General features: G+C 42.1%; 1 protein-coding gene across 1 annotated transcript; it reads left to right on the plus strand.

Moving 5' to 3' along the window:
• Positions 1 to 1,275: 1,275 nt before the first annotated feature.
• On the plus strand, positions 1,276 to 26,413 carry tmem255b (transmembrane protein 255B; the record flags this gene model as incomplete). Its single annotated transcript, XM_080762608.1, has 10 exons — positions 1,276 to 1,344; positions 2,497 to 2,673; positions 3,007 to 3,069; positions 17,796 to 17,885; positions 20,326 to 20,406; positions 21,668 to 21,756; positions 22,864 to 23,017; positions 24,046 to 24,195; positions 24,801 to 24,890; positions 26,174 to 26,413. 10 exons carry the CDS (start codon positions 1,276 to 1,278, stop codon positions 26,411 to 26,413), a joined length of 1,203 nt encoding a protein of 400 aa, XP_080618734.1.
• Between the last annotated feature and the right edge of the window lie 54 nt (positions 26,414 to 26,467).

Here is a 26,467-nt window from a genome sequence, read left to right on the forward strand (position 1 = left end):
AGGAATGGAAAGAAAAATATCTATTTTCAAAAGGATTAGTTAGGAGTAGTTAAACGAATAAATTAAGGGATTAACTTGAGTTAGATCTCTTAACCACTTTAACCTTGGTTTCCATGTACCTATTTTGGTCATGTCATTGTTTAATAATAATAATAATAACCAAGATTTACGTTTGCATGTGAAGGGGGGGGGGGGGCTTCGAGCTTCAGTGCCCATGAAGGGCCCTCAGAGGTGTTAATCCGGCCCTGGTGAGGTAGTAGACAGTAGACACTGTTTACTGGAAGAGATAGGGACAAAAGTGTTCATACGCAATCATCTGTAATGGTAATTGTAGCCTGACACTCAGTTTCACTTCACGGACGCCAGGATTTATTTTTAATGGTAGTGATTCAGGGCTGGAGCCATGCAGGCTATTGTAAATGCATGGTTAAACAATAAACACTTTTGTTTTTGTGTCACATCAATCAATCAGCATCCTCTAACATACGGTAGACATTTCTCGCCTATCTTAGCTAATCTACATCATGGGATTTTATTTTACACATTAAACTGGAGAGGGAAGTATATGGAGCACTCTGGTGGAGCTGTTGCCCCCACGACCCGACTACGGATAAGCGGTTGAAGATGGATGGATGGATGGATGGACCGTGCAAAACCACAACACATTCACCCCTGAAAATAAATAAATAGGTAAACTTCTATATGAATCCGCATTCCCTCAAGAATACTCCAAATAGTTGATCATTCCCTCAAGAAGAACTAGGCCTACTCCAGTCCAAATAGTTGATCGAATAGAGGTAGACTACATCTTGCTGCTGATTGGCTAAGAGAGTGATATAGTAGTAGCTGCTATGTTCACCTTTCTTCGTTGGTTGCTGTTGATCGTCTGTCCCTCAGTCTGTCGGAAGACTCGGAACCCACAGAGGAGTATTTATACCGCCGTGGTCAAAGAACAGTAGAGATAATTATCAGTAGCATTAAAAAGTTTAAAGCAAACGTGGTAAATTGACACAAATCCGCACCGTCATATGCACGGATTATTATAAGAACTGAACTATAGTATTCGGCAGATTTCGCACACCACTTCTTTTGCACCTGTGAGTGACCGTCCAGGAGGCAGCGGGGCTGCAGGCACAACCATCGAGGAGAAGAATAGGATGCGGGTGATGTGAAGTGTTGTCTGCTCTCCATTATAGGATCCTCTGGGCTGCATCCTCACCTACATCTATCTCTGTTTGACAACTTCTGGATAATTTGTCGCTGTGATCCGGAAAAATGCAGGCTATGCAGCAGCAGCAGCAGCAGCAGCACCAGCAGCACCAGCCACCTGCAGCCCAACAGACTGTACAGACAACTCAACAAACTGTACAAACAACCGCAGAAGTACTGGATTCAGCAGGTTATTTACAACTATCGTCACACACGAGTGTTGTTGTTGCTTAATTGTTGTTTTGTTTATAGATAAAAGTATTTGTTTCATTTGATTTGCGAATATATCCTGCACATATATTTATTTATTTTTCATTAAAAGCTAATAATAAGAACGTTATTTTTGCATTAGCTTATACTCTCTGGAACAAATTGTTTTAAATTAATTACATTTCTTAGGCTATTGTAATGCATTTGAATGTTTAAAATAATGCACTAAGAGATTAATTAATAATTGAAGGATATAGGCTGCTTGTTTGTATAGACAGGCTGTTGCATCAAAGAAGGTTATTGATTGATTGATTGTTTGATTGAAATATTTATTAACAGTTTGCAGAATTACAGTACATTTCAAGCACAACTCAATACAAAAACTGTTAACTGTGAGTGGACCCAATTAAAGCATTACACTTGTTTACAAGAGGGTCCACCATGTTCAAATCATCAAAACATTTAGAGACGTTAGTAGATAGTGGTGTATATGTGTGCATATTGTATAAGGCTTCACTAGGCCTGTGTTCTTTATTATATATGCATGATCACACCCTGTGTTCTGAAGCAGTGTGTCCTTTATCATCCATGCATGATCACACTCTGTGTTCTGAAGCAGAGTGTGTCCTTTATTATCTATGCATGATCACACCCTGTGTTCTGAAGCAGTGTGTCCTTTATCATCTATGCATCACACCCTGTGTTCTGAAGCAGAGTGTGTCCTTTATCACCCTGTGTTCTGAAGCAGAGTGTGTCCTTTATCACCCTGTGTTCTGAAGCAGAGTGTGTCCTTTATCATCTATGCATCACACCCTGTGTTCTGAAGCAGAGTGTGTCCTTTATCACCCTGTGTTCTGAAGCAGAGTGTGTCCTTTATCATCCATGCATCACACCCTGTGTTCTGAAGCAGAGTGTGTCCTTTATCACCCTGTGTTCTGAAGCAGAGTGTGTCCTTTATCACCCTGTGTTCTGAAGCAGAGTGTGTCCTTTATCACCCTGTGTTCTGAAGCCGAGTGTGTCCTTTATCACCCTGTGTTCTGAAGCCGAGTGTGTCCTTTATCACCCTGTGTTCTGAAGCCGAGTGTGTCCTTTATCACCCTGTGTTCTGAAGCCACGTACTGGAAGAGGAGGAACACGGCTCTGTGGATGACCGTCGCCCTGCTGTGTCTGTCCATGGTGGTGTTGGCCGTGGGCTTGGCTTCTGCCACGCGGACCGACAACGTGCCTGTTGCTGGTTACTATCCTGGAATTACAGTGAGTAACACGTATCCATCATACAGCCACATTATTAACACGTATCCATCATACACATACACTCACATTATTAACACGTATCCATCATACACATACACTCACATTATTTGTTATTTGTGACAAACACAATAGGCCTACATGCCATGGCTCGACCCACATAAATTATAAATATATAAAACATGGGGATTAAAAGTTGTCTGGACCAGGAACTATAGTGATGAATCATTCTACATCCTGTCTCCATGTCGCTCTCATTTTTTCTTTCCTTCTCAATCACCTGTTCTTTAACCCGCCCCCCCCCCCCCCCTCTCTCCTCCCCCCCCCCCTCTCCAGGTGAGCTTTGGAGCCTTCCTGGGTATTGTTGGCATCCATCTTTTGGAGAATCGCAGACCTATGGTGAGTCTGATTGTGTGTGTGTGTGTGTGTGTGTGTGTGTGTGTGTGTGTGGGAAAGGACAGTGATTGTAAGCAATGTCTAAAGGGGAAAATAGTATGAACACATCTGGCAAACAGTGAGAGTGAACAGTAGTCTGACAGGAAATGGGGAGAGAGATGGGGGGGGGGGGGGGGGTGACAGACATGCAGCAAAGGTCGTCGGGGTCGAGACTGAAACCCTCGACGCGCTGGATTACCAGCCCAGACAGCTACGCCAGCTGCCCGGGCCCGTTGTGATCATTTATTCTAGGTAAAAGGATAGTTAGTGTTAGTGTCCGGGTAGTTCAGTCAGTAAAACTCTTGCCTTTGAACCACAAGTTTCGATCCCGGGCACCGCCAACTCAGCGTATGAGCAGCACGGCTTGGGTGCGGCAAGTACTGGGAGCTGATGGTAGGTGTGGCGCTCCACCTCAGCAACCCATCTCCCAGGGGTCTAGCGCATTGTAACGGGGACAGACTCCATCTCCCAGGGGTCTAGCGCATTGTAACGGGGACAGACTCCATCTCCCAGGGGTCTAGCACATTGTAACGGGGATAGACTCCATCTCCCAGGGGTCTATAGTGCATTGTAACGGGGACAGACTCCATCTCCCAGGGGTCTAGCACATTGTAACGGGGACAGACTCCATCTCCCAGGGGTCTAGCGCATTGTAACGGGGACAGACTCCATCTCCCAGGGGTCTATAGTGCATTGTAACGGGGACAGACTCCATCTCCCAGGGGTCTAGCACATTGTAACGGGGACAGACTCCATCTCCCAGGGGTCTAGCGCATTGTAACGGGGACAGACTCCGTGTGTGTGTGTGTGTGCGCGTGTGTGTGTGTGTGTGAGGTCACATACACATTTGAGAGTTTGGTAGTCCTAATGACCTCTGCAATCACTCTCTAAAATAGGTCACTGTTCTGGGAACATGTGCCCTGCACTGCATACCATAAATAATTTAAAAGGGTTGTGTTACAGACATTACAAATTCACTAAAGTGTTTATGGGAAATTGCGCTATTATGAGAAAGCAACAAATGGGATTACCTTATGCTGTCGTACTCATGTTCTCCTGGTCCTCGCGTCCTCTTCAGTGAACATGACTGGATTTGTGGGGAGCTAAGTGAACGTGATTGACCCCGGACATCAATGACAAGGAAGGGAATTGTATTAGTATTGCCTAATGGCTGACACATCTCCTTTATTTTAGACAGGGACATAAATATAATAACAACCAACATCCTAGCTAAAGCTCCTGATAGACCATTACTGTAATAGTAACCTAACCACTTTTAACCTGGTTTCCATCTTTTTTTGGCATGTCATTATCATGTGAAAATGATCAAAATAGTACAAAGGAATTACTACAAATGTACAATCTGCGATACATTGTGAGCTTGTAAACATATGTTTATTAATTTTCTTTATATTACACAAGTATTTTCAACAATTGACATATATTCCCCCCCCCCACATCCCTCTAGCAGCACAAATACAAACAAAATCTTATCACGAAATGAATTAACAATAATAAATACAAAACAAAAATAAATAAATAATGACATAACGAAAAATAAAACGAAAAACGAAAATAAAACACATTACATACAGTTAAACAAACACAATGTCCATCACAGTTCCCCACCCCCCAGCTGACTACTCAGTTAACCACTATACATCCAAAGCCTCTTCAATATCACCTCGCCTAATGAAGTTCAAGAAATTCTCCCATATCTTGTAGAATACCTCAGGTTTCTTCCTAATTACATAAGTTAGTTTCTCATTACCGGAAGACAATTAATAATTAAGTGGTTAAATCATAATATTAGTGATTGAAGCGGAAAAGTTTGTCTGGGACCAGTTCTAAGCAAAGGAAAGGAAATTACCTCAACAAGTGACTTCTTCACCTAAATTAAAATAAGAGACGGTACCAGGTAGTTCCAGTGGACTGGTTAATGAAAATGCCATTGACTACCAGGAGTTGCTTGGTGTGAATACCAGGAGTTGCTTGGTTTGACTACCAGGAGTTGCTTGGTTTGACTACCAGGAGTTGCTTGGTTTGACTACCAGGAGTTGCTTGGTGTGACTACCAGGAGTTGCTTGGTGTGAATACCAGGAGTTGCTTGGTTTGACTACCAGGAGTTGCTTGGTGTGAATACCAGGAGTTGCTTGGTGTGAATACCAGGAGTTGCTTGGTTTGACTACCAGGAGTTGCTTGGTGTGACTACCAGGAGTTGCTTGGTTTGACTACCAGGAGTTGCTTGGTGTGACTACCAGGAGTTGCATGGTGTTATCATAGGTTAGTGTCAGTGGTATTGTCTTCCAAACACATGAAACCCAGTGTGAGAGTTGTTTGCGTGGATTCCTTACACCAGCGGTTCTCAACATAGGGTGCAGGGCCTCCTATAGGGTGCATGGCGAGGGTCCAAGGGTTCCCCAGCAAAATGAGGAACAGTTCAATTGAACTTTTAGCCTATTTCAGCGGCCGGCTATACGTCATAACGGTTATCGATTAAGGGAGAATAACGGAATAACCATTTTCTTTGCTTAATCTAATGTTATTATACTGTATCCACGGAAGTGTGGATACTTATCTTTTACTTAAGTCAAACGATACTTATCTTAAACGATATTTGCCGTTTACATATCGATATACTTTGATTTTTATAAATTAAAATCATTACATCGTTACACCCTTAATATTATGTATCATTTTGGGGGTCTATGTTTGAGAACCCTTACCTAACATGAGCAGAGGTGGACAGTAACAAAGGACATGTACTTGAGCTTTTCTTTTTTAAACACTTTATTTTTATTGATGCAGCAGTGATGTGTACATTTCGTTGTATCCGACATAGGGTAAAACAGCATTTTCCATCAGGGTATGGCAGGGGTGCCCTAAAGGTAGATCGTGATCTACCAGTTGATCACAAAGGCTGCAGGTAGATCACATGACATGCCCCAAAATATAATAATTAAATATACCCCTGGGGTATGGTGTCGAGGTTACATACAAAAAGCTCAAGTAAAGATACAATGTATTTGTGGGTACTTTAACTGCACCAGACAAATACTGTACTTCTGACTCACCACATCTAGGTAGGGGAAAAGGAAATTATCTTAAGTCCTATTTAAAATATAATGAAAGAAGCAGATCTGCAAGCTCACAATGAGGCCATTTTTATTGAAATATATTGAAATATTATACATATACATTATATTATAATATTATATAATATTATATTAAATATATTTAAGCAAGTAGTCGAGTATACATTCATTGAATTACAAATTTGACAAAGCAACGTTCACTTGTAATTTAGTCATCAGGTCATCAGCACTGAGGTTGTCCTGTTGTGGGACATGTGGTACTACAGCGAGAAGCAGCGAACAAGAGGTGGTGATTCTCAACAAGCCTTCTCTGCCTATTACGATGACGACTTCACAGAGTACCTTCTCTGCCTGCACGAACAAGAGGTGGTGATTCTCAACAAGTACTATGAGGGGGCACGGTGGCACAGTTGATAGTGCCGACGCCTCACAGCTAGAAGGTCCTGGGTTCGATTCCCGCTCGGGACGCTGTGGGTGCTGGCGGCGTGTTTCCTCCTCCGCGTCATCAGTGCCCATACCCGAGGCGGGGTTGGCGAAAGGGCCTTTCCGTGTGGAGTTCACATGTTCTCCCCGTGTCCCCTAGGATATAGTACCCTCACATGTTCTCCCCGTGTCCCCTAGGGTAGGTACCCTCACATGTTCTCCCCGTGTCCCCTAGGGTAGGTACCCTCACAAAAAACATGCAGTAATCTAAACTGCCTCCCTCTGGCCAGCCTGATGGAGGGGAAAGGAACTGGTTGGAATAACATGTTCCTTCCACGCGCTACAGCCAACCAGGGAAACTCCCCCCTGTCAGGTGTAAAGGAGCAACTTGGACACTCAGGCATGAAGGAAGTATGAGTTCAAGTCCGTTGCTCTCCCCAGGTTGGCGGAGGGTGTGTAGAGCCCAGGATCACATTAGATAATTGACACAGGGGTGAAAAATGGGTTACAAAATCGTGGGATAAAAAAAAAGTACTATGAGGACCACAGAGGGAGTCACACGGTGGCAAGAGAACTTCGAACTGTTCGAACGGTTCATGGAGCTTGATAAAAAGGCCAATTAATGATCCCTCCAGGCTGAACAACAGAGGAGGGAACCTTCTTAAAGAACAGAAGCACAGGTTGGATGTACAGAAAAGTTTGTCCACGTTATAGAGAAGACCCTCAAGGCTCAAGTTGAGGCATGGCAACAAGAGCACGACGAGGAATTCTTTGTTAACGGGCAGCAGTTTATAGTTTAAGCAGTTTAAGTTATATGGCAGCACAGTGGAGCAACCTCCAGGCAGAGAAGGAGCAACTGTAAAGTCAACTCTGTTCTACTCCAAAGGACGAGACTCCAATTTCCAACTCAATCCAATGATTTTTTTCTCTCCAACTTTTAAGCTTAGTGTTGGCTTCATTGATGATTGGCTGGTCGTTTCAGTTAGGTTGAAAAACCTTCGAACACAAAGAAACAAAGATTAACAACATTGCCAAACAACAAATGATAATCCTTTCAAAAACAGCAGGTTCTCTTTTTAACCACTTGATTTTAAACATTAAATAATCAAGTCTTTTAAACAATTAAGTGTTCTTAAACAATGAATGCCTAAATTACATGTCTTTTAAATTAACATATTAAAGTCAACATTTTAAACAAATTAAACATTTCAAAGTACTTTACCCTTTAAGCTTGGATAAATGATTCAAGTTTAAGTAAACATTTAGTATTTTAAATTGAAAAAGTAGTTAAAGAAAATAGCTGAACGTTAAGCTTGTAGATCAGCTCTAAATTGAACAAGGCATTTTAAACCTTTAACATGAATTGTCCACATTTTATTTTGTAAAGTTATACTTTTAAACTTGTCAATAGAAATGAAGGCAATACTGCAGTGTTAATGTGTTCCTTCCCCACTTCAAACGGAAAAACAGTTTAACCTACTATTCACAATTAGCCTGATTCTAACCACAACTCACAGTACTGCAGTGCATACATAAGTGTAAATAAAACAATACAACATCACCGACCATTGGTGCCTTTGGAGGTAGAACCCAAGAGTAGTCTTTGCTGTTTGCATCCGTTTGTTTTTTGAGAATGACTGAACCTCCATTCCTTTTAAGGTGCTCCTAATCAAGTAACGAGCAGCCATCTTGCTGGTGCATTCTGGGAGATGTAGTTTCTGAGGTCTTGAGTTGTCATGCTGACCAGATTTTGGTCCATTCCTGAGTTTTGACTCAACAGTGTCTATATGTTGACTCAAGTCCTTTGACCAGCACTGAACATGATCTAGAGAAGGAAAAGTGTGCCTTCACATGTCATCATAGGATTATGAGTAGATGTTTCTGTATGGATTATTCTACTGTTATACATGGGCAACGTGGCCCTCTGGAGTGAGTGTGGAAATATAGTGGCCCTCTGGAGTGAGTGTGGAAATATAGTGGCCCTCTGGAGTGAGTGTGGCAATATAGTGGCCCTCTGGAGTGAGTGTGGAAATATAGTGGCCCTCTGGAGTGAGTGTGGAAATATAGTGGCCCTCTGGAGTGAGTGTGGAAATATAGTGGCCCTCTGGAGTGAGTGTGGAAATATAGTGGCCCTCTGGAGTGAGTGTGGAAATATAGTGGCCCTCTGGAGTGAGTGTGGAAATATAGTGGCCCTCTGGAGTGAGTGTGGAAATATAGTGGCCCTCTCCATCGTCAAAGTTGCCCACCCCTGTTCTACTGTTATACAAGTGTGTGTGTGTGCGTGTGTGTGTGTGTGTGTGTGTGTGTGTGTGTGTGTGTGTGTGTGTGTGTGAGAGAGAGAGAGATGTGAATTTTTCACGAGGTGTCCTGTGCCTGGTCAGATCACTTTGTCTTATGTTACGCTACTGCTTAATTTATATACTCCGTCGTTTCCCACTCTGAAAATAGTCGATCTACAAGCTCACAACATGTTGTATACGACTTGATCAGGCTTAAATTATACTATAGCTAATGTGGTCCTAGACCTGTTCTCGGATGTACACCGCAATACAGTGTGTGTGTGTGTGTGTGTGTGTGTGTGTGTGTGTGTGTGTGTGTGTGTGCGTGTGTGTGTGTGCGACACTGCGCGCGTGTGACATAGAAAGAGATTTAGGGCCGATGGTGCCTGCCTCTCCGGCATCGCTCCCAGTTCTACGCTTTAAATTTTAATGGGACGACTGCTGCCACACTGGCGCAGTGCTTCAATGTCGCTTATCACACACACACACACACACACACACACACACACACACACACACACACACACACACACACACACACACACACACACACACAACACAGTCACACACACACCCCTTCCTTCCTGCTCAGTAAGATGATCAGAGGCTAGCAGAACAGGTTTCCTCATTAAAGAACAACTAAGCGTATCGTCACACTGCAGGGATCATCTGATCGCCCCCAAACATATTTTACATCCAGGATCTTTCAAATGCAGGAGCAGCACATTTTTGAATGATGATTTCATTGCATGCTACTGTATAAGTATCAGGAGAATAATACATGATTCATGTACTATTATTATTATTACAAAACAATCAAATTATGTGGATCTTGGTGTCAGACATGGGGAAGGTGTGCAGGCTCCAATGTGGATCTTTATATGTCTTGATGAATTGAATACATACGTATAGGACCACACTGGAAACAAGCCCTCGGGGCTTAATGTGTTGTCTTTTAGCATTATTGTAACTGTACTTCTGTACTTTTTGCAAACTGTTAATACAGTAGTAGCCTATGTGAAATAAAATGTGGGCGCCACTAGATACTATGTTGATTGTTGACCTATACTGGCAGGAATGCACGCACGCACGCACACACACACGCACGCGCGCAACACAGCTTCTTATTGAAGGCCTGGCCAGCCTCCTATGAAGCCACACCTGACTCCAACCTTTAGTTCCCATCTTGTCTCATCTCGTCCTCGTCCCCCCCCCCCCCCCCAAAAAAAAGGTTGAAAGGATTATGGAGCATGAAATGATGTCGCTCCAAAAAACTTGAAATCAAATAGTCTGTGAACGTTAACCCATTTTGGGCGGGAACCCCTGGTGTTAGCATCATGTCATGCTTTAGCTATTTTTGAAAAATGGAAGAGCGACTGACATAGAAACATATAGGCTTTTTCAGAAAACTGTCAGGAATGATGAATGAATGAATGAATGAATGAATGAAATTTTTATTTTCGTGTCATGCCACTTTGGCCCATCCCATATGGGATTATATGACACATTTCACAGAATACACCGAATACAACTGACACTTCCTGTTCATACATATTTGTAAATTATTCGAACAAACAAACGAAACAAATAAAATAAAATAAAACGAAAACAATCATAACAAGGCCATTTTACATGTAAATGGCCCTCCTCCTCAATGACCAGGCCTTCTCAAGAAATGAGGCAAATGAAAAAGTGTACTTTTGAAACAGGCGCTTCAGTCTCTCTCTCAGGATGTAGAAGACATTTATAGAATGGGTCAGAATGGGTTAAGCTACTATACTGTCCATGCACTGACGCTTCCAGTCCCTATAATAATAGGGTAATAATCCACTGTCTGTGTCCAGTGCAGTGTACTGTACCTGCCTGATGACTGAAGCCATTGATAGTCTCTTGCTCCAGAGGATCCGGCCTGTATTTCACACACTGCTGTCCCCTCGGTCACCTTGTGGTGGCAGAGCAGAGCAGAACACGGGAGCCATTAAGAATAAGGGCCATATTTTTTACTTCCCAGGCCATGGGATGTCCAGTGCTTAACCCATTCTGACCTGAGATCAGATTCATACGAGGTTTCCACTCGACACACACACTGGTCTGATTAACCCATTCTGACCTGAGATCAGATTCATACGAGGTTTCCACTCGACACACACACTGGTCTGATTAATTACAAGTGTGTCCAGCTGTGGTCAGGATTGGTATTTCAAACTGAATGACCTTGCAGGCAGTGGTCTGTTCTGTTGGCCGGAGTTACATACCGATGGTCACTCAGTATCTCATTGTTGTTAGATCTCTCAAGTATACTTGTGTTAAATTAACATTAATTACATAATGATTTCCACGTTTGGTACAGCCTACTGTTCACTTAACTTTAAACAATAATGGCCAACATTATTATAGCTTTGAGTTTTTCCATTTGTTTTTATTTTGTTTCTCAGTTTCAGTTTAGGTTTAATGAGTTTTTAAAGTGGGTTTACTAGTTTAGCTTAGTTTGTACTTTAACCAAAATGATTTATATTTTCTATTATATAGTATATAAATATAATATAACCAACCCTTATAGCTTGCTTACCTGTGGATCTCTCAGGTAAGCAAGCTATACAGGTCTCATCAGGATGATGATTTATAATCTGATTTATAATCAGAGATTACATCATCCTGACGTGATCCATGTTTGTAATTAGAGATTACATCATACTGACGTCCATGTTTGGTGAAGACTGGCGTCATCAATCTTGCAGACTGCAATTGACATTTATTTTTATTCTCAATTTCTTAACCACCAAGCAGCAGTGTCTGTCACTCAGCCACTCCTCAAACGAAATCATTCTCACTTGGGTAAGGAATGGGCAGTACTTTGGATGAGGGAGTGTGCTATGCTAGGCTGTTTTACTTTGGATGAGGGAGTGTGCTATGCTAGGCTGTTTTACTTTGGATGAGGGAGTGTGCTAGGCTGTTTTACTTTGGATGAGGGAGTGTGCTATACTAGGCTGTTTTACTTTGGATGAGGGAGTGTAACGGACCCGCAGTCTACCTTTTTATTGTGATGTTCAGGAAGCGTTGACTTCCTGGCCCTTTAATTTGACATGGGTCTAGTTAAGGATAATTGGTGATTGGAACCCAGGTAGCTCAGCTGTGGAGGTGGAGACTGGTTTAAAACAGTCCGCCATGGTTGAGCATCAGAGACAAAAGGACAAACATTTGTTTATTATGAATGGAAAGGAGCCAAAGTAAAGGCAATGGAACGTACAAACATAAAGGAGAATTGGAACAAACCATGGACACACTGACTCAACAATTAGCACCCAGCTGCAAAGGGGACAAGGTGAATCTCTTTTTAATGTTTATTTGGTCTGACTGTGTTTTATTCTTGTGGTTTATTGTCTGAGGTTTATTGTGGTGGTTTTCATATGGCATTTTGATATGGTAGTTTTAAGCTATAGTATATTGTATGGGATATATATATATGTAATTATGTGGTTTATTGGAACTTGTTTGTTATACTGATAATGAGATGTTGGATAATGCATGTTTATTGTATCTTATTTATGATGCATTTGTATGCCTTTTCTCTTGTCAGTTCTACGGTGATTCACTAATAAAGCAACTTAAAATCATCAGTCAGTCTTCAACCTTATTGGCCAGCTGGATCCGCTACAGGGAGTGTGCTAGGATGTTTTACTTTGGATGAGGGAGTGTGCTAGGCTGTTTTACTTTGGATGAGGGAGTGTGCTAGGCTGTTTTACTTTGGCTGAGGGAGTGTGCTAGGCTGTTTTACTTTGGCTGAGGGAGTGTGCTAGGCTGTTTTACTTTGGCTGAGGGAGTGTGCTAGGCTGTTTTACTTTGGCTGAGGGAGTGTGCTAGGCTGTTTTACTTTGGCTGAGGGAGTGTGCTAGGCTGTGTTATTTGGATGAGGGAGTGTGCTAGGCTGTTTTACTTTGGATGAGGGAGTGTGCTAGGCTGTTTTACTTTGGCTGAGGGAGTGTGCTAGGCTGTTTTACTTTGGCTGAGGGAGTGTGCTAGGCTGTTTTACTTTGGCTGAGGGAGTGTGCTAGGCTGTTTTACTTTGGATGAGGGAGTGTGCTATACTAGGATGTTTTACTTTGGATGAGGGAGTGTGCTAGGCTGTTTTACTTTGGATGAGGGAGTGTGCTATACTAGGATGTTTTACTTTGGATGAGGGAGTGTGCTAGGCTGTTTTACTTTGGATGAGGGAGTGTGCTATACTAGGATGTTTTACTTTGGATGAGGGAGTGTGCTAGGCTGTTTTACTTTGGATGAGGGAGTGTGCTATACTAGGATGTTTTACTTTGGATGAGGGAGTGTGCTAGGCTGTGTTACTTTGGATGAGGGAGTGTGCTAGGCTGTTTTACTTTGGATGAGGGAGTGTGCTAGGCTGTTTTACTTTGGATGAGGGAGTGTGCTAGGATGTTTTACTTTGGATGAGGGAGTGTGCTATACTAGGCTGTTTTACTTTGGATGAGGGAGTGTGCTAGGCTGTGTTACTTTGGATGAGGGAGTGTGCTAGGCTGTGTTACTTTGGATGAGGGAGTGTGCTAGGCTGTTTTACTTTGGATGAGGGAGTGTGCTAGGCTGTGTTACTTTGGATGAGGGAGTGTGCTATACTAGGATGTTTTACTTTGGATGAGGGAGTGTGCTAGGATGTGTTACTTTGGATGAGGGAGTGTGCTAGGCTGTTTTACTTTGGATGAGGGAGTGTGCTAGGATGTTTTATGTGCTGGCAGCTGGCGCTGAGGTAATGCGAACTAATGCAGTTATCAGAGTCTATTGTATATGCTGCTCAATGCTGGCCTCATCAGCTCCCACAGGCAGCCCATAAACGCAGAGTCATTTACCCTCTAATGAACTGGAGGATCTGGCCTCGTGTCGGTTAGATAAAGCCTGCATTCAACCAGAACACTTTACAGATCTTTACCTCCATATACTGTATCTATCATCTGGATCTTTCGCCCATAAACTGTCAAATTGCCAGTGTTAATTCAACACATTTGGTTACAAAATAGACCAGTAAGGGTACATATTTTTGTTCATTTGCACACTCTCATTTAGATAAACAATATGGCTTTAATTTTGTACAGTACAGTATGGACATAAGGTCTCCAGGAGGGAATTTATTAGTTGAGAGTACATTTTAGTTTTGTTGGTTGGTTGAATTTGATCCAAAAAAGTACAATACACAGTTTAAATCATACCCATAATAACATATATTTGCTATACTTATATATATATATATATATATATATATATATATATATATATATATATACACACGTATATATGAATTTGTTCTATTTCAAATATGGTGAAAGAAAATAGTCTTTGTTATCTTATTTGTACTTTTGAATACTTGATTATTTAAAAAATCATGTAATGAATATGAATAAAGTACAAATGTAACAGTGCAACTTTCACTATTAATTGAGTAATATTTGACAAGGAGTATTTATTTTTGGTGTACTTGTACACCACCGAGTATAATGAAATACAGACAATGTATTTTATCGACAGACAACATGCACACACACACACACACACACACAGACAATGTATTATTTTATCGACAGACAGACATGCACACACACACAGACAATGTATTATTTTATCGACAGACATGCACACACACAGACAATGTATTGTTTTATCGACATACAGACATGCACACACACAGACAATGTATTATTTTATCGACAGACATGCACACACACAGACAATGTATTATTTTATCGACATACAGACATGCACACACACACACAGACAATGTATTATTTTATCGACATACAGACATGCACACACACACACACACACACACAGACAATGTATTATTTTATCGACAGACAGACATGCACACACACACACACACACACACACACACACACACACACACACACACACACACACACAGACAATGTATCATTTGCCAGGTTTGTACAGTAGGCTAAAGTTTCTGTCCTGAAGGAGGAATTGACTAGGCAGTAAAAGGTTGCTTAACGATAAACTTTATGATCAGACATCTGTGATCAGCCAACTGAGCCAAGCATGCATTCTGAAGGTAAAAGTGTGTTGGTCGCTGAAGTCTGAGTGTGGGAATGTGCATGTGAGTGTGCACAGGACAGTAGTAACATAATGTAGTAATATAATGTTGTAGCACGTTGTGACTTTGATTGAAAAGTTTTAATACAAATAGTTACAATGGCATCATTTGTAAGTACAGTATATACTTATCGGAGTATGAGGGGATACTTGGAAAAATGTATCCCCTCTAACCTGGGCCAAATGTATCCCCTCTAACCTGGGCCAAATGTATCCCCTCTAACCTGGGCCAAATGTATCCCCTCTAAGCTGGGCCAAATGTATCCCCTCTAACCTGGGCCAAATGTATCCCCTCTAACCTGGGCCAAATGTATCCCCTCTAACCTGGGCCAAATGTATCCCCTCTAACCTGGGCCAAATGTATCCCCTCTAACCTGGGCCAAATGTATCCCCTCTAAGCTGGGCCAAATGTATCCCCTCTAACCTGGGCCAAATGTATCCCCTCTAACCTGGGCCAAATGTATCCCCTCTAACCTGGGCCAAATGTATCCCCTCTAAGCTGGGCCAAATGTATCCCCTCTAACCTGGGCCAAATGTATCCCCTCTAACCTGGGCCAAATGTATCCCCTCTAAGCTGGGCCAAATGTATCCCCTCTAACCTGGGCCAAATGTATCCCCTCTAACCTGGGCCAAATGTATCCCCTCTAAGCTGGGCCAAATGTATCCCCTCTAACCTGGGCCAAATGTATCCCCTCTAAACTGGGCCAAATGTATCCCCTCTAACCTGGGCCAAATGTATCCCCTCTAAACTGGGCCAAATGTATCCCCTCTAACCTGGGCCAAATGTATCCCCTCTAAACTGGGCCAAATGTATCCCCTCTAACCTGGGCCAAATGTATCCCCTCTAAACTGGGCCAAATGTATCCCCTCTAACCTGGGCCAAATGTATCCCCTCTAAACTGGGCCAAATGTATCCCCTCTAACCTGGGCCAAATGTATCCCCTCTAAACTGGGCCAAATGTATCCCCTCTAACCTGGGCCAAATGTATCCCCTCTAAACTGGGCCAAATGTATCCCCTCTAACCTGGGCCAAATGTATCCCCTCTAAACTGGGCCAAATGTATCCCCTCTAACCTGGGCCAAATGTATCCCCTCTAAACTGGGCCAAATGTATCCCCTCTAACCTGGGCCAAATGTATCCCCTCTAAGCTGGGCCAAATGTATCCCCTCTAACCTGGGCCAAATGTATCCCCTCTAAACTGGGCCAAATGTATCCCCTCTAACCTGGGCCAAATGTATCCCCTCTAAACTGGGCCAAATGTATCCCCTCTAACCTGGGCCAAATGTATCCCCTCTAAACTGGGCCAAATGTATCCCCTCTAACCTGGGCCAAATGTATCCCCTCTAAGCTGGGCCAAATGTATCCCCTCTAAACTGGGCCAAATGTATCCCCTCTAACCTGGGCCAAATGTATCCCCTCTAAGCTGGGCCAAATGTATCCCCTCTAACCTGGGCCAAATGTATCCCCTCTAAGCTGGGCCAAATGTATCCCCTCTAAACTGGGCCAAATGTATCCCCTCTAACCTGGGCCAAATGTATCCCCTCTAACCTGGGCCAAATGTATCCCCTCTAAGCTGGGCCAAATGTATCCCCTCTAAACTGGGCCAAATGTATCCCCTCTAACCTGGGCCAAATGTATCCCCTCTAAGCTGGGCCAAATGTATCCCCTCTAAGCTGGGCCAAATGTATCCCCTCTAAGCTGGGCCAAATGTATCCCTTCTAACCTGGGCCAAATGTATCCCTTCTTACCTGGGCCAAAAAGGTTTGAGAACCCCTGGATTATAGGACACATAATATTTTTTCAATTTAAATTGTATTCATTTTTCACGAACAGAAATAGACAAGGACATACAGAAAGCAAAAAGACAAACAATTGAACATTACAATATGTGTTGCCAACTCGGTAAATAAAAAGTAAAAACAGTAGATAAATGCTATAATTGTAGGAGATCACACACAGACAGGATAATAATAAAATGCAAACATTATGTGAGTGTACATACACACACACTCACACTCACACGCATACACCCCCACACACTCTCACAGTCATACACACACCCACATACAATAAAGACAAAAACTTGGTGTGGTGTCACACCACACTTTAATGTAATTAAGGGTCTAAATGTTTGTAGTAGAGTTATTTGTGAGTGGCTCATTTATCTGTATCTTTGTCAAAATGTGCTTTGGTGGGTGTCTGTGTTTAACCCTGGCCAATAAGAGATGGAGCCCACTGGGGATTCAGAGATGATTATGTTGCACTTTTACGGGTAAACAATGTCTCACGTGGGCTTTTGATTATTGTGTGTGTGCGTGTGTGTGCGTGCGTGCGTGCGTGCGTGCAACAGAGAGAGCGAGAGAGAGAGCGAGAGAGAGAGAGAGAGAGAGAGACGTTTGGGGAATTAGATTGAACTTGGAGGTGTTAAAGGTCATGGCGTTGGCCCAGCTCACCTCCATGTCTGTAAATCTGCCACAGCACACGTTGTGGTTGATGGGACAAGAAGCTGTACATTTCCTTTATTATCCTGCATGCTGGACACGGCAATCAGCAAACCTAACAGAGAGCAAGCGAGCACAGATACTGTGTGTGCGTGCGTGCGTGCGTGCGTGTGTGTGTGTGTGTGTGTGTGCGTGTGTGTGTGTGTGTGTGTTTTACTGTTGTATTTGTGAGCCTTACGAGTGAGGTTTGTCTTCTGTAATTCATTGCTTAATTAATACATTTGTTTAACCTTAGCATTCATCAAACCTCTCCGTTCTTTCTTTCTTTCTTTCTTTCTCCCAGCTCACGGCATCCATCATATTCATCAGTATTGGAGTCATCTCCTCTTTCTTCTGTGCCATTATTGACGGGATCATCGCAGCAGAGTTTATAGTATGTATGCAAACATCTGTGGAACTTTGAGAACATTCCCACGTAGAGGACAGAAAACACTGAGTTATTTATATTTCTCTTCCTTCTCAACTCCCATAAGAAAATAATTTATATATATATATATATATATATATAGGCATATATATATATATATATTTTTTAATAATAAATAAAAAAAGAAATACAAGTACACACACAGGTCACTTTAGTCCATATTACATGGTCAACTGGCGTCCCAGGTTAATATCCGAACATTGAAATTAAATAAAAAGGTAACTTTTCAGGATTCCAAGATTAAAAAATAGCCCAAAAATATTCAGGATTTCAATTCAAATATAGCAAAAACAGCCGATCTACAAGCTCAAAAGTTTTGAGCTTGTAGATCGGCTGTTTTTGCTACGACAGTAACATGCACTGTGGCCCTCGATCTGCAGTGAGCGTGGACATATATTGGCCCTCGCCATGGTCAAAGTTGCCCAGCCTTGCTTTACTCAGGCTTTAGTAATAGAATAGTCTCAGATGTAATCAGACACAGTGTGACCCAGGTCTACTCCATCATGATTCAGCCAATCGGTGCCTAGCCTGCAGTACGGTGGCTCGGCCCCACAGTTCCAGGAAAACCTTCAGTACAGCAGAGATGATTGAAAGTTTCCTTTAAACACTAATACCATGTAAGATATCCCAGATTGGCCTGGGCCGTGGCTCAGCGGTCCAGGCACCTTGTTGCGAACGCAGTGAGCACTTACTATGAGACCTAGCAGATCATGTCTGTGTCTGTCTGTCTGTCTGTCCCGCTTTTGTGCCCATATATGGAGCTGAGTGATTTGTTTGTGATTGATGCAACACACTCCATATTTGGACGTATAGCTGCTTTGGGGACTCCTTATATGGTTATGGCTAAGTTAAAAACTTAACTTAAAAATAACTTAACTTAAAAAAAAGAAAAACTTAAAAACCCAAATATGTACGAGCTGCGTTCGCTTCCCGCGTTTGCGCGTCTTACTTGTCTGGTAATCCAGTCTGGCAGTGTGCTGCGGGTTCGACTCCCGATCCCGACGGCCTTTACTGCATGTCACCCCCCCCCCCCATCTCTCTCCCCATCTCCTGTCAGCCATAAAAAATATATAATAAAGGTTGAAAGCCACAACAAAAAAACCATTTAAAAAAACAGATATCCCAGATTGGGGTTTCAACCTGGCATCCCTATTTTGGGCATGTCATTATAGACAGATTTCTTATATTTTTCCAATTATCTTTGGGATTTGTTCCCCCACATATTTTTTGTTATTTAATTGTAGATTTACAAGATCACAAGTCATTGCAAATTGAAATGCAACATGAGCTTGTAGATCTGCGTGATTTTCACCACGCGACATCATATGATGTAATGTAAAAATAAGGCTTGGTGCATTTCCTTTTAAATACTTTTGCCACAGTCTCTAGTTAATTGGATTAGCTGATAAATTATTTATAGTGAGTTTATTTGGGTGTTTGTCTGAAATCTAGATGGAATAATTTATTTATTTATTTGATTAGATCATTATTTAACTTGAGTTATCTTTGAGTTTTACAGTAGTCTTGTCATCACTATCGCTTAGAGATAAACAGTATTTTGGACTACTGGCATTACTGAGAAAAGCAAGTCCAGCTCACCTAAAACATTCCAGTCAAACTTGGGGCAGGGAAGCAGTGCAAACCAAGCCATTGAATACTGTAGAGATGCTCGTAGCGCCGAGCTACGAGCATAGATCTGCTATTTTTTGAAAAATCGTGAAAATGTGTCGCAAATCTTTTAATATATATTCTTTCACTGTGAATGTTTTTAACTCAAATCTTTGCTTCTGGGGCGGGGGGTCCCTGGAACAACATATTTTCCGATGGGGTCCAGCGGCCAAATACAGATCATTCTGAGAGTCCTTGACATGAAAAAGGTTGAGCAGTGACCACTGACATAGAAACATCGTTTTTTAAGAAAACTGTTATTCTGATATTTCCAATCCTGTGATTTTCAAACTTTTTGTAGAGAAAGTAAAAATGTCAAAGGCACATTCATATCCGTAAACTAAAACTACTTTTTAATAAATGTGTCTTATTTCCCTCTGTACTGGGAAATGAGTGTGCACAACAAGGTAACCATATAGTTTAAAAAAAGCATAACTTTTTGTTTTGTTTTTCTCTAACCCTAGCCTGAGGGTTACAAGCTTTCGGGCAACTTTTTGGAAACACTGGTATATGCAAAATACGATAAGGGTATCGCAACAGGCCCACCTTTGCAGGTACTCGCTCCTGCGCCATCTGATTGTCTCTTAACTCATGTTTTTATGGTATAGGGGTGTTCTTTTCAAAAATCATAAGCCGTCAGTAATATTCTAATTGCTATTTGCCTGATCCTAAAACTAAACTAAATCCTTTTGTGTTTGTTCTTCACAATGTTGTTTAGGATACAAGACCTATGCTCCAGAACGGATGTGACTATTACACCAGTGGATCTGGTTATGCTTTCGACAACTACTATACCGAGGTGATTTGAGCATGCACACACACACACACACACACACACACACACACACACACACACACACACACACACACACACATGCACACACACACACACACACACACACACACACGCGCACATGTAAATGCACACAGGGGAACTTACACCTCAATACACCATAGCCTACCATAGATAGTTTTTCATGAAATCCATGCTGGATATATATATATTACTTTACTTTACTTACGCCTATTACCCCTTCTGGGGTTTAGGCCGTGGACAAGAGTTCTCCAAGCATCCCGATCCTCAGCCAACACTTCCAGCTGTCCCCAAGTGTGGCCCATAGCTTTTGCATCTGCCTCCAAGTCTCTGCGCCAGGTGTTCCGTGGCCGACCTCTCTTTCTTTTCCCTTGGGGGTTCCACTTGAGGGACTGCCTTGTGGTGTTTGAGGCTGGTTTTCGGAGAGTATGGCCTATCCATCTCCAGCGCCTTTTGAGGATATATATATATATATATATATATATATATATATATATATATATATATATATATATATATGCCAAGTCAAGATTGTCAAGATTGTCCTGAAAATTGTGCACTGCATTTATGTTTGCCTTGTGTTATTTTCAACGTGTATTTGAGGTCTGTATGGAGCACATTTTGTGGACATACTGTACAGATCTATAGCCTATAGTGTCACCTAGTGGTCAGTAGATGCGTTTGCGGGCTCATGGACGATAGAACTTGGATGCCATCCAGTGTACTCTACTACTCTTCTTAGAGACACATTTAATTACCACAACCATAAAACTAATTTACTCTAAATAGCTTTTATGTCACCCGGACAATTCCATATACTGTACCTTGGTTCAAGTGTTTATTTCTCTAAACTGTAGCCAATTAGCTTCTGGATTCTTGATTAATTACTCCTCAGTAGGGCTGCAACCTATTATTTCCTTAGTGATTATTCTATCGATTCGTTTTTTCATTATTTGAATAATCAAGTTGTGCAGGTTCCCCCTCGCTAATTTCTTTAATATTTTATATATCAACGATTTTACACAAAACAAATAGCCGATCTACAAGCTCACAAAAAGTTAAGATGCAATTCATTGGGAGCTTGTAGATTGGCTATTAATAATAATAAATAATAAATAATAAAATAATATTAGATTTTATTATGTGCAATAAATGTGCAAATTGATTCAATTGATTAGTTCGATTAGATGCTGCACCTTATACTCCAGAGACAATGTTTTGAACGTCTTTTCTTGTGTGTCTGCAGGTGAAATGCAGAGCAATGAGCTCACAACATTGTACGCTCAAAGTGAGAAGCAACACCTGTTACTGCTGTTACCTGTACAGCTGTGAGAAGTAAGATTCACTGGAGCCTGTGGTGTTTAAACCTCCCTGTCCATGTGTATGAATCATAGACTGTAAAAAATACAGTCTAGAAGCGTGTGTCTACTGTATGTGTGTTTGTGTGACTGTTAATTCAGTTAAATCCAAAGGGGATCTACTGGCATGAGAAAACATGCGTTTACATTGTCAAAGCAAAAGTGGAACAATACAATGAAAACTAAATGATGTATGTACAATTAAAAGGGAATGAGGACATGTTTAAACGGAGCTGTGTTACATTGCAACTTAGAGAAATCTAATCTTACAAAAATCATAAGAATTGTGCATTTGCTGTCAGAAATAGTTATACATTCACGTAAGAAAGGTTAACTTGGGAAATTCTTTAGAAACAGATGGCAGCACTATTTCAAAGGTTTTGCATTTATTTGGTATAAAACCTTTGGGACAAAGAAAAAACAGCAAATATGTTTATATAGCCTCTGATCTCACACGCACCCCCCGTCCTCTCTCTTTATCCTCGCTTAGGGCATTCACGTATAGTCATTTTTACTAGTTGACTAGTTGCCTAGTCGACTAGTTGTTTAACTACCTATTATGTAAAAAAATATATCTGTATTCTGTACATTTAAAAGCTGTGTACATTGGTGACTATTGTTTTTCTTATCAACTAGTCAACTAGTACCAACAAGGTCGACTAGTGGATTACTAGTCGACTAGTAAACTATGCTTAATGCCCAGCCATGCTTCTCCTTCTCTCTCTAGTCAGAACTACCAGTACTATGAGTTCTAGTAAACTAGTGGACTAGTTAACCATGCTTATCCTCTCTCTAGTCAGAACTACCAGTACTATGAGTTCTAGTAAACTAGTGGACTAGTTAACCATGCTTGTCCTTCTCTCTCTAGTCAGAACTACCAGTACTATGAGTTCTAGTAAACTAGTGGACTAGTTAACCATGCTTGTCCGTCTCTCTCTAGTCAGAACTACCAGTGCTATGAGTTCTAGTAAACTAGTGGACTAGTTAACCATGCTTGTCCGTCTCTCTCTAGTCAGAACTACCAGTGCTATGAGTTCTAGTAAACTAGTGGACTAGTTAACCATGCTTGTCCTTGTCTCTCTAGTCCTAACGAGAAGTACTATGAGTTCACGGGCGTCAGCGGCTGCTCGGATGTGATCCACCTGCATCGTCTCCTGTGGACCTCCGTGGTTCTGAACGTGATGGGCGTGTTTCTGGGCATCGTCACTGCCGCCATCCTGGGGGCCTATAAGGACTTGGTGAGCAGGGATTGGCTGTTTGTTTTTGTTCATCGTGATCGTGCAATTTGTACACTTTTGGAATTGCAAGTGGATAAATTAATTCTAATGATTCTAATGTGTCGTTTCAATCTAACCGTCACATCAAATTGTTTCCTAATATATGCATAGAACCAATGCTGAAATGCATCAAAATTCAAAATGCATAGATTTGTTATGGTGAAGCCATATTTGATAATGATATAGAAATGTGTGATCTTGACGTATACACGGTGGCATGAATGCAGTTGGACTGATGGTTGTCCAGGACCTCTGGCTCCGACCTATAGAGCGCCGCAGTCCCACCCCCTTTCATGACGATGCCAGGCCCAGTCCCGCCCCCTTTCATGACGACGCCAGGCCCAGTCCCACCCCCTTTCATGACGACGCCAGGCCCAGTCCCACCCCCTTTCATGACGACGCCAGGCCCAGGAAATGATTCCTAATGCATTTTTCCCCATAGACATTTCAAAAGGTATTTATTTAAAGACGGTTACGCCGCGGTCAAAGCCAACTCGAGTCGTGACAACTCATGACAACAAACACAATATTTTGGACCAAACAAATAATTACAAAGAGGAAAAACAACAAAAGAAAGTGTTTTTCTTCTTTCTAATTCTTTGTTCGGCCCAAAAAAATTGTGTTTGTTGTCATGATTTGTCACGAGTTGAATTTGTCCGCGGCGTAAACGTCTTTAAATAAATACCTTTTTGAAATGTCTGAGGAAAATGAACGGAGAATCATTTCCTGGGCCCTGGTAGGGGGCGGGACTGCGACACTCTAGGACTGGTAGTTGTCCAGGACCTCTGGCTCCGACCTATAGGGCCAGTCACTATGGCTAAGGCTTAGAGACATGCTTTATAATACATATCCATCCATGGGAGTTACATTTTTCCGTAGAAGGTTGTAGGCAGCGTACGGTACACCTGCTCTGGTACTGTACTGTACTCGCCTCTACTTCTACCTGTCCTGATGTTATCTCTGTCTGCTCTTTGTCTTTCCACCATCAGAAACCGGTCACTCAGTCTCAGCTGTGTCCAAGCCCAGCTCCACCTCCACACATCCTATACAACCCTAACCAGCACATGGTCTCCTATACAGGCTACTGTCCGTCAGGACAGGCTTTACCTGCCTACCCAAACTACCAGATACCCATGCAGGTGAGTCTAAATATCGTCACTATCAGATACCCATGCAGGTGAGTCTAAAGATCGTCACTATCAGATACCCATGCAGGTGAGTCTAAAGATCGTCACTATCAGATACCCATGCAGGTGAGTCTAAAGATCGTCACTATCAGATACCCATGCAGGTGAGTCTAAAGATCGTCACTATCAGATACCCATGCAGGTGAGTCTAAAGATCGTCACTATCAGATACCCATGCAGGTGAGTCTAAAGATCGTCACTATCAGATACAGCGGCGCAATTGGGGGGGGGGGGTATGGGTTTTGCAGCCCAACACTAACTACATATTTAAAACATGCAACCCTCTCCTCTCCTGAAAACTGCCCAGGTGTTGTACATTTTATATAGAATAGGCTAACTTACAGATGGTCAGTGAGTTTTGACCAGCGCTGCTGATAATGTGGTTAAACTTTTACGTTTTGAGACACATGGGAGGAGGAGGAATCACAGCCAGGTAATTCATAATAATAATAATAATAACTGTGCCAAAATGCAGTTTTGTATGTGCATTGAGTCACTGGAACAACCTCTCTGTAGTTCCGACCCCAAACCCTAACCATAACCCCCCCCTCCCCTAGGGTGGTGGGGACGGAATTCTGGGCGGCGCCGCTCTATATCCCCCCCTAGCGTTCGGTCAGAGTATGGCCACTGATCAGATACCCATGCAGGTACGTCTACATATCTACACTTCTCCACAACATTTTGAGATTGCGTTCAAGTCAATGAGGACCAAATCATATACATATTCCTTGATGTTTGATTCTGTTTCCAGTTTTCTAGTTGGTTAATGTTTTAAAGAACCACTTCACCACTTAATGATAATTGGTCCTATAATGTTCATGATAAAACAGCACCATTTTTTCTACTCTGTGGGCTGTATTTTGCGTGTCTTAAGTACCAGGTCTTATTACCTAACTTGAGTAAACTAAAGACCTGGAGGCGTGATCAATGCTCTTTGGCCACTCAGAATAGCCAAATGGCATTGATCACGCCTCCAGGTCTTTAGTTTACTCAAGTTAGGGAATAAGACCTGGTACTTAAGACACGCAAAATACAGCCCTGTGTCTCATAGGAGGGCTGTGGGTAGTTCAGATACCCGTCCACCAGTGACATCATCGATGGGAAATCCATGCTAATAGAAACGGCAGGCTTTCTATTTCTGAAAATGGAAGCCATCGTTCTCACGATAATAAAAATATATATTTCTTTCAAAAAAATATTGTACAAAAAAAGAAATCTGCCTAACTCTGAGAAACTGGTGGACGGGTTTCTGAACTGCCCACAGCCCAGATATAGTGGTATTTTAGTGAGGACCAATTATATGAAGATAGGTTGAAAAGTGGTGAAGTGGTCCTTTAGTCAAATGGAGAAAATGTCATACAAACACGATATCTACAAATAAATCCATTAACGGAGAAATGCTGAAACTCTAAATATATAATGACCTCCACCACGGTTGCCCTAGTTAGTAGTTTAATCCATTTTGGGCGGGAACCCCTTTTGGTGTTTTAAACAAAGCATTATGTTATACTTTAGCTATTGAAAAATAGCAGATCTACAAGCTTGTTACGAGCTTGTAGGTCTGCTATTTTTGAATATCTTTGAATATATATTCTTTCAGAGCCAACGTTTTTTTTTAAAACTCAAATCATTGCTTCTGGGGGGGTCCCTGGAACAACATATTTTCAGATGGGGGTCGGTGGCCAAATACTTATAATTCTGGGGGTCCTTGACATGAAATTGTTTGAGAACCACTGACGGAAACATGGGTTTTTCTAGAAAACTGTCATGATTTAGAAGAACATTTTGTAGAATCAGTCTCGGTGGAAATGGGTTAACTGGGTACTTCAGCGAGCACATGGCACCCCTCCTCTGCGCTACCTCTGCTGTATAGTGGCATAGTCACCCACTGAACCACATCTCCCAAAATAACCCTCTCTTTTCCAAACAGCATCACAACTACCACCCGTCCTCCACACCACAGCAAGGCCTAGAGGGAGGTCTGACGTCCACCACCTGCCTGTCTGATCACGAGAGCCAGACCCAGCCGCCCTCTCACGCTCCCACCCAGCCTCCATCACAGGGAGGGTCCCAGGAACAAGGGGGCTGCTATATGCTGACGCCCAACGCACCTGCCCTCTATGGACCCGTCTATGGTGCTTTTGAGAAGCCGCCACCATACCCCTGCTAAGACCATACGAGCCAAACATGTGCAGATCTCATCATTTCTTGATCAGTCAGTGGC

Source organism: Protomyctophum bolini (assembly GCF_963924005.1).
Source record: "Protomyctophum bolini genome assembly, chromosome: 1".
Taxonomy (NCBI): Eukaryota; Metazoa; Chordata; class Actinopteri; order Myctophiformes; family Myctophidae; genus Protomyctophum; species Protomyctophum bolini.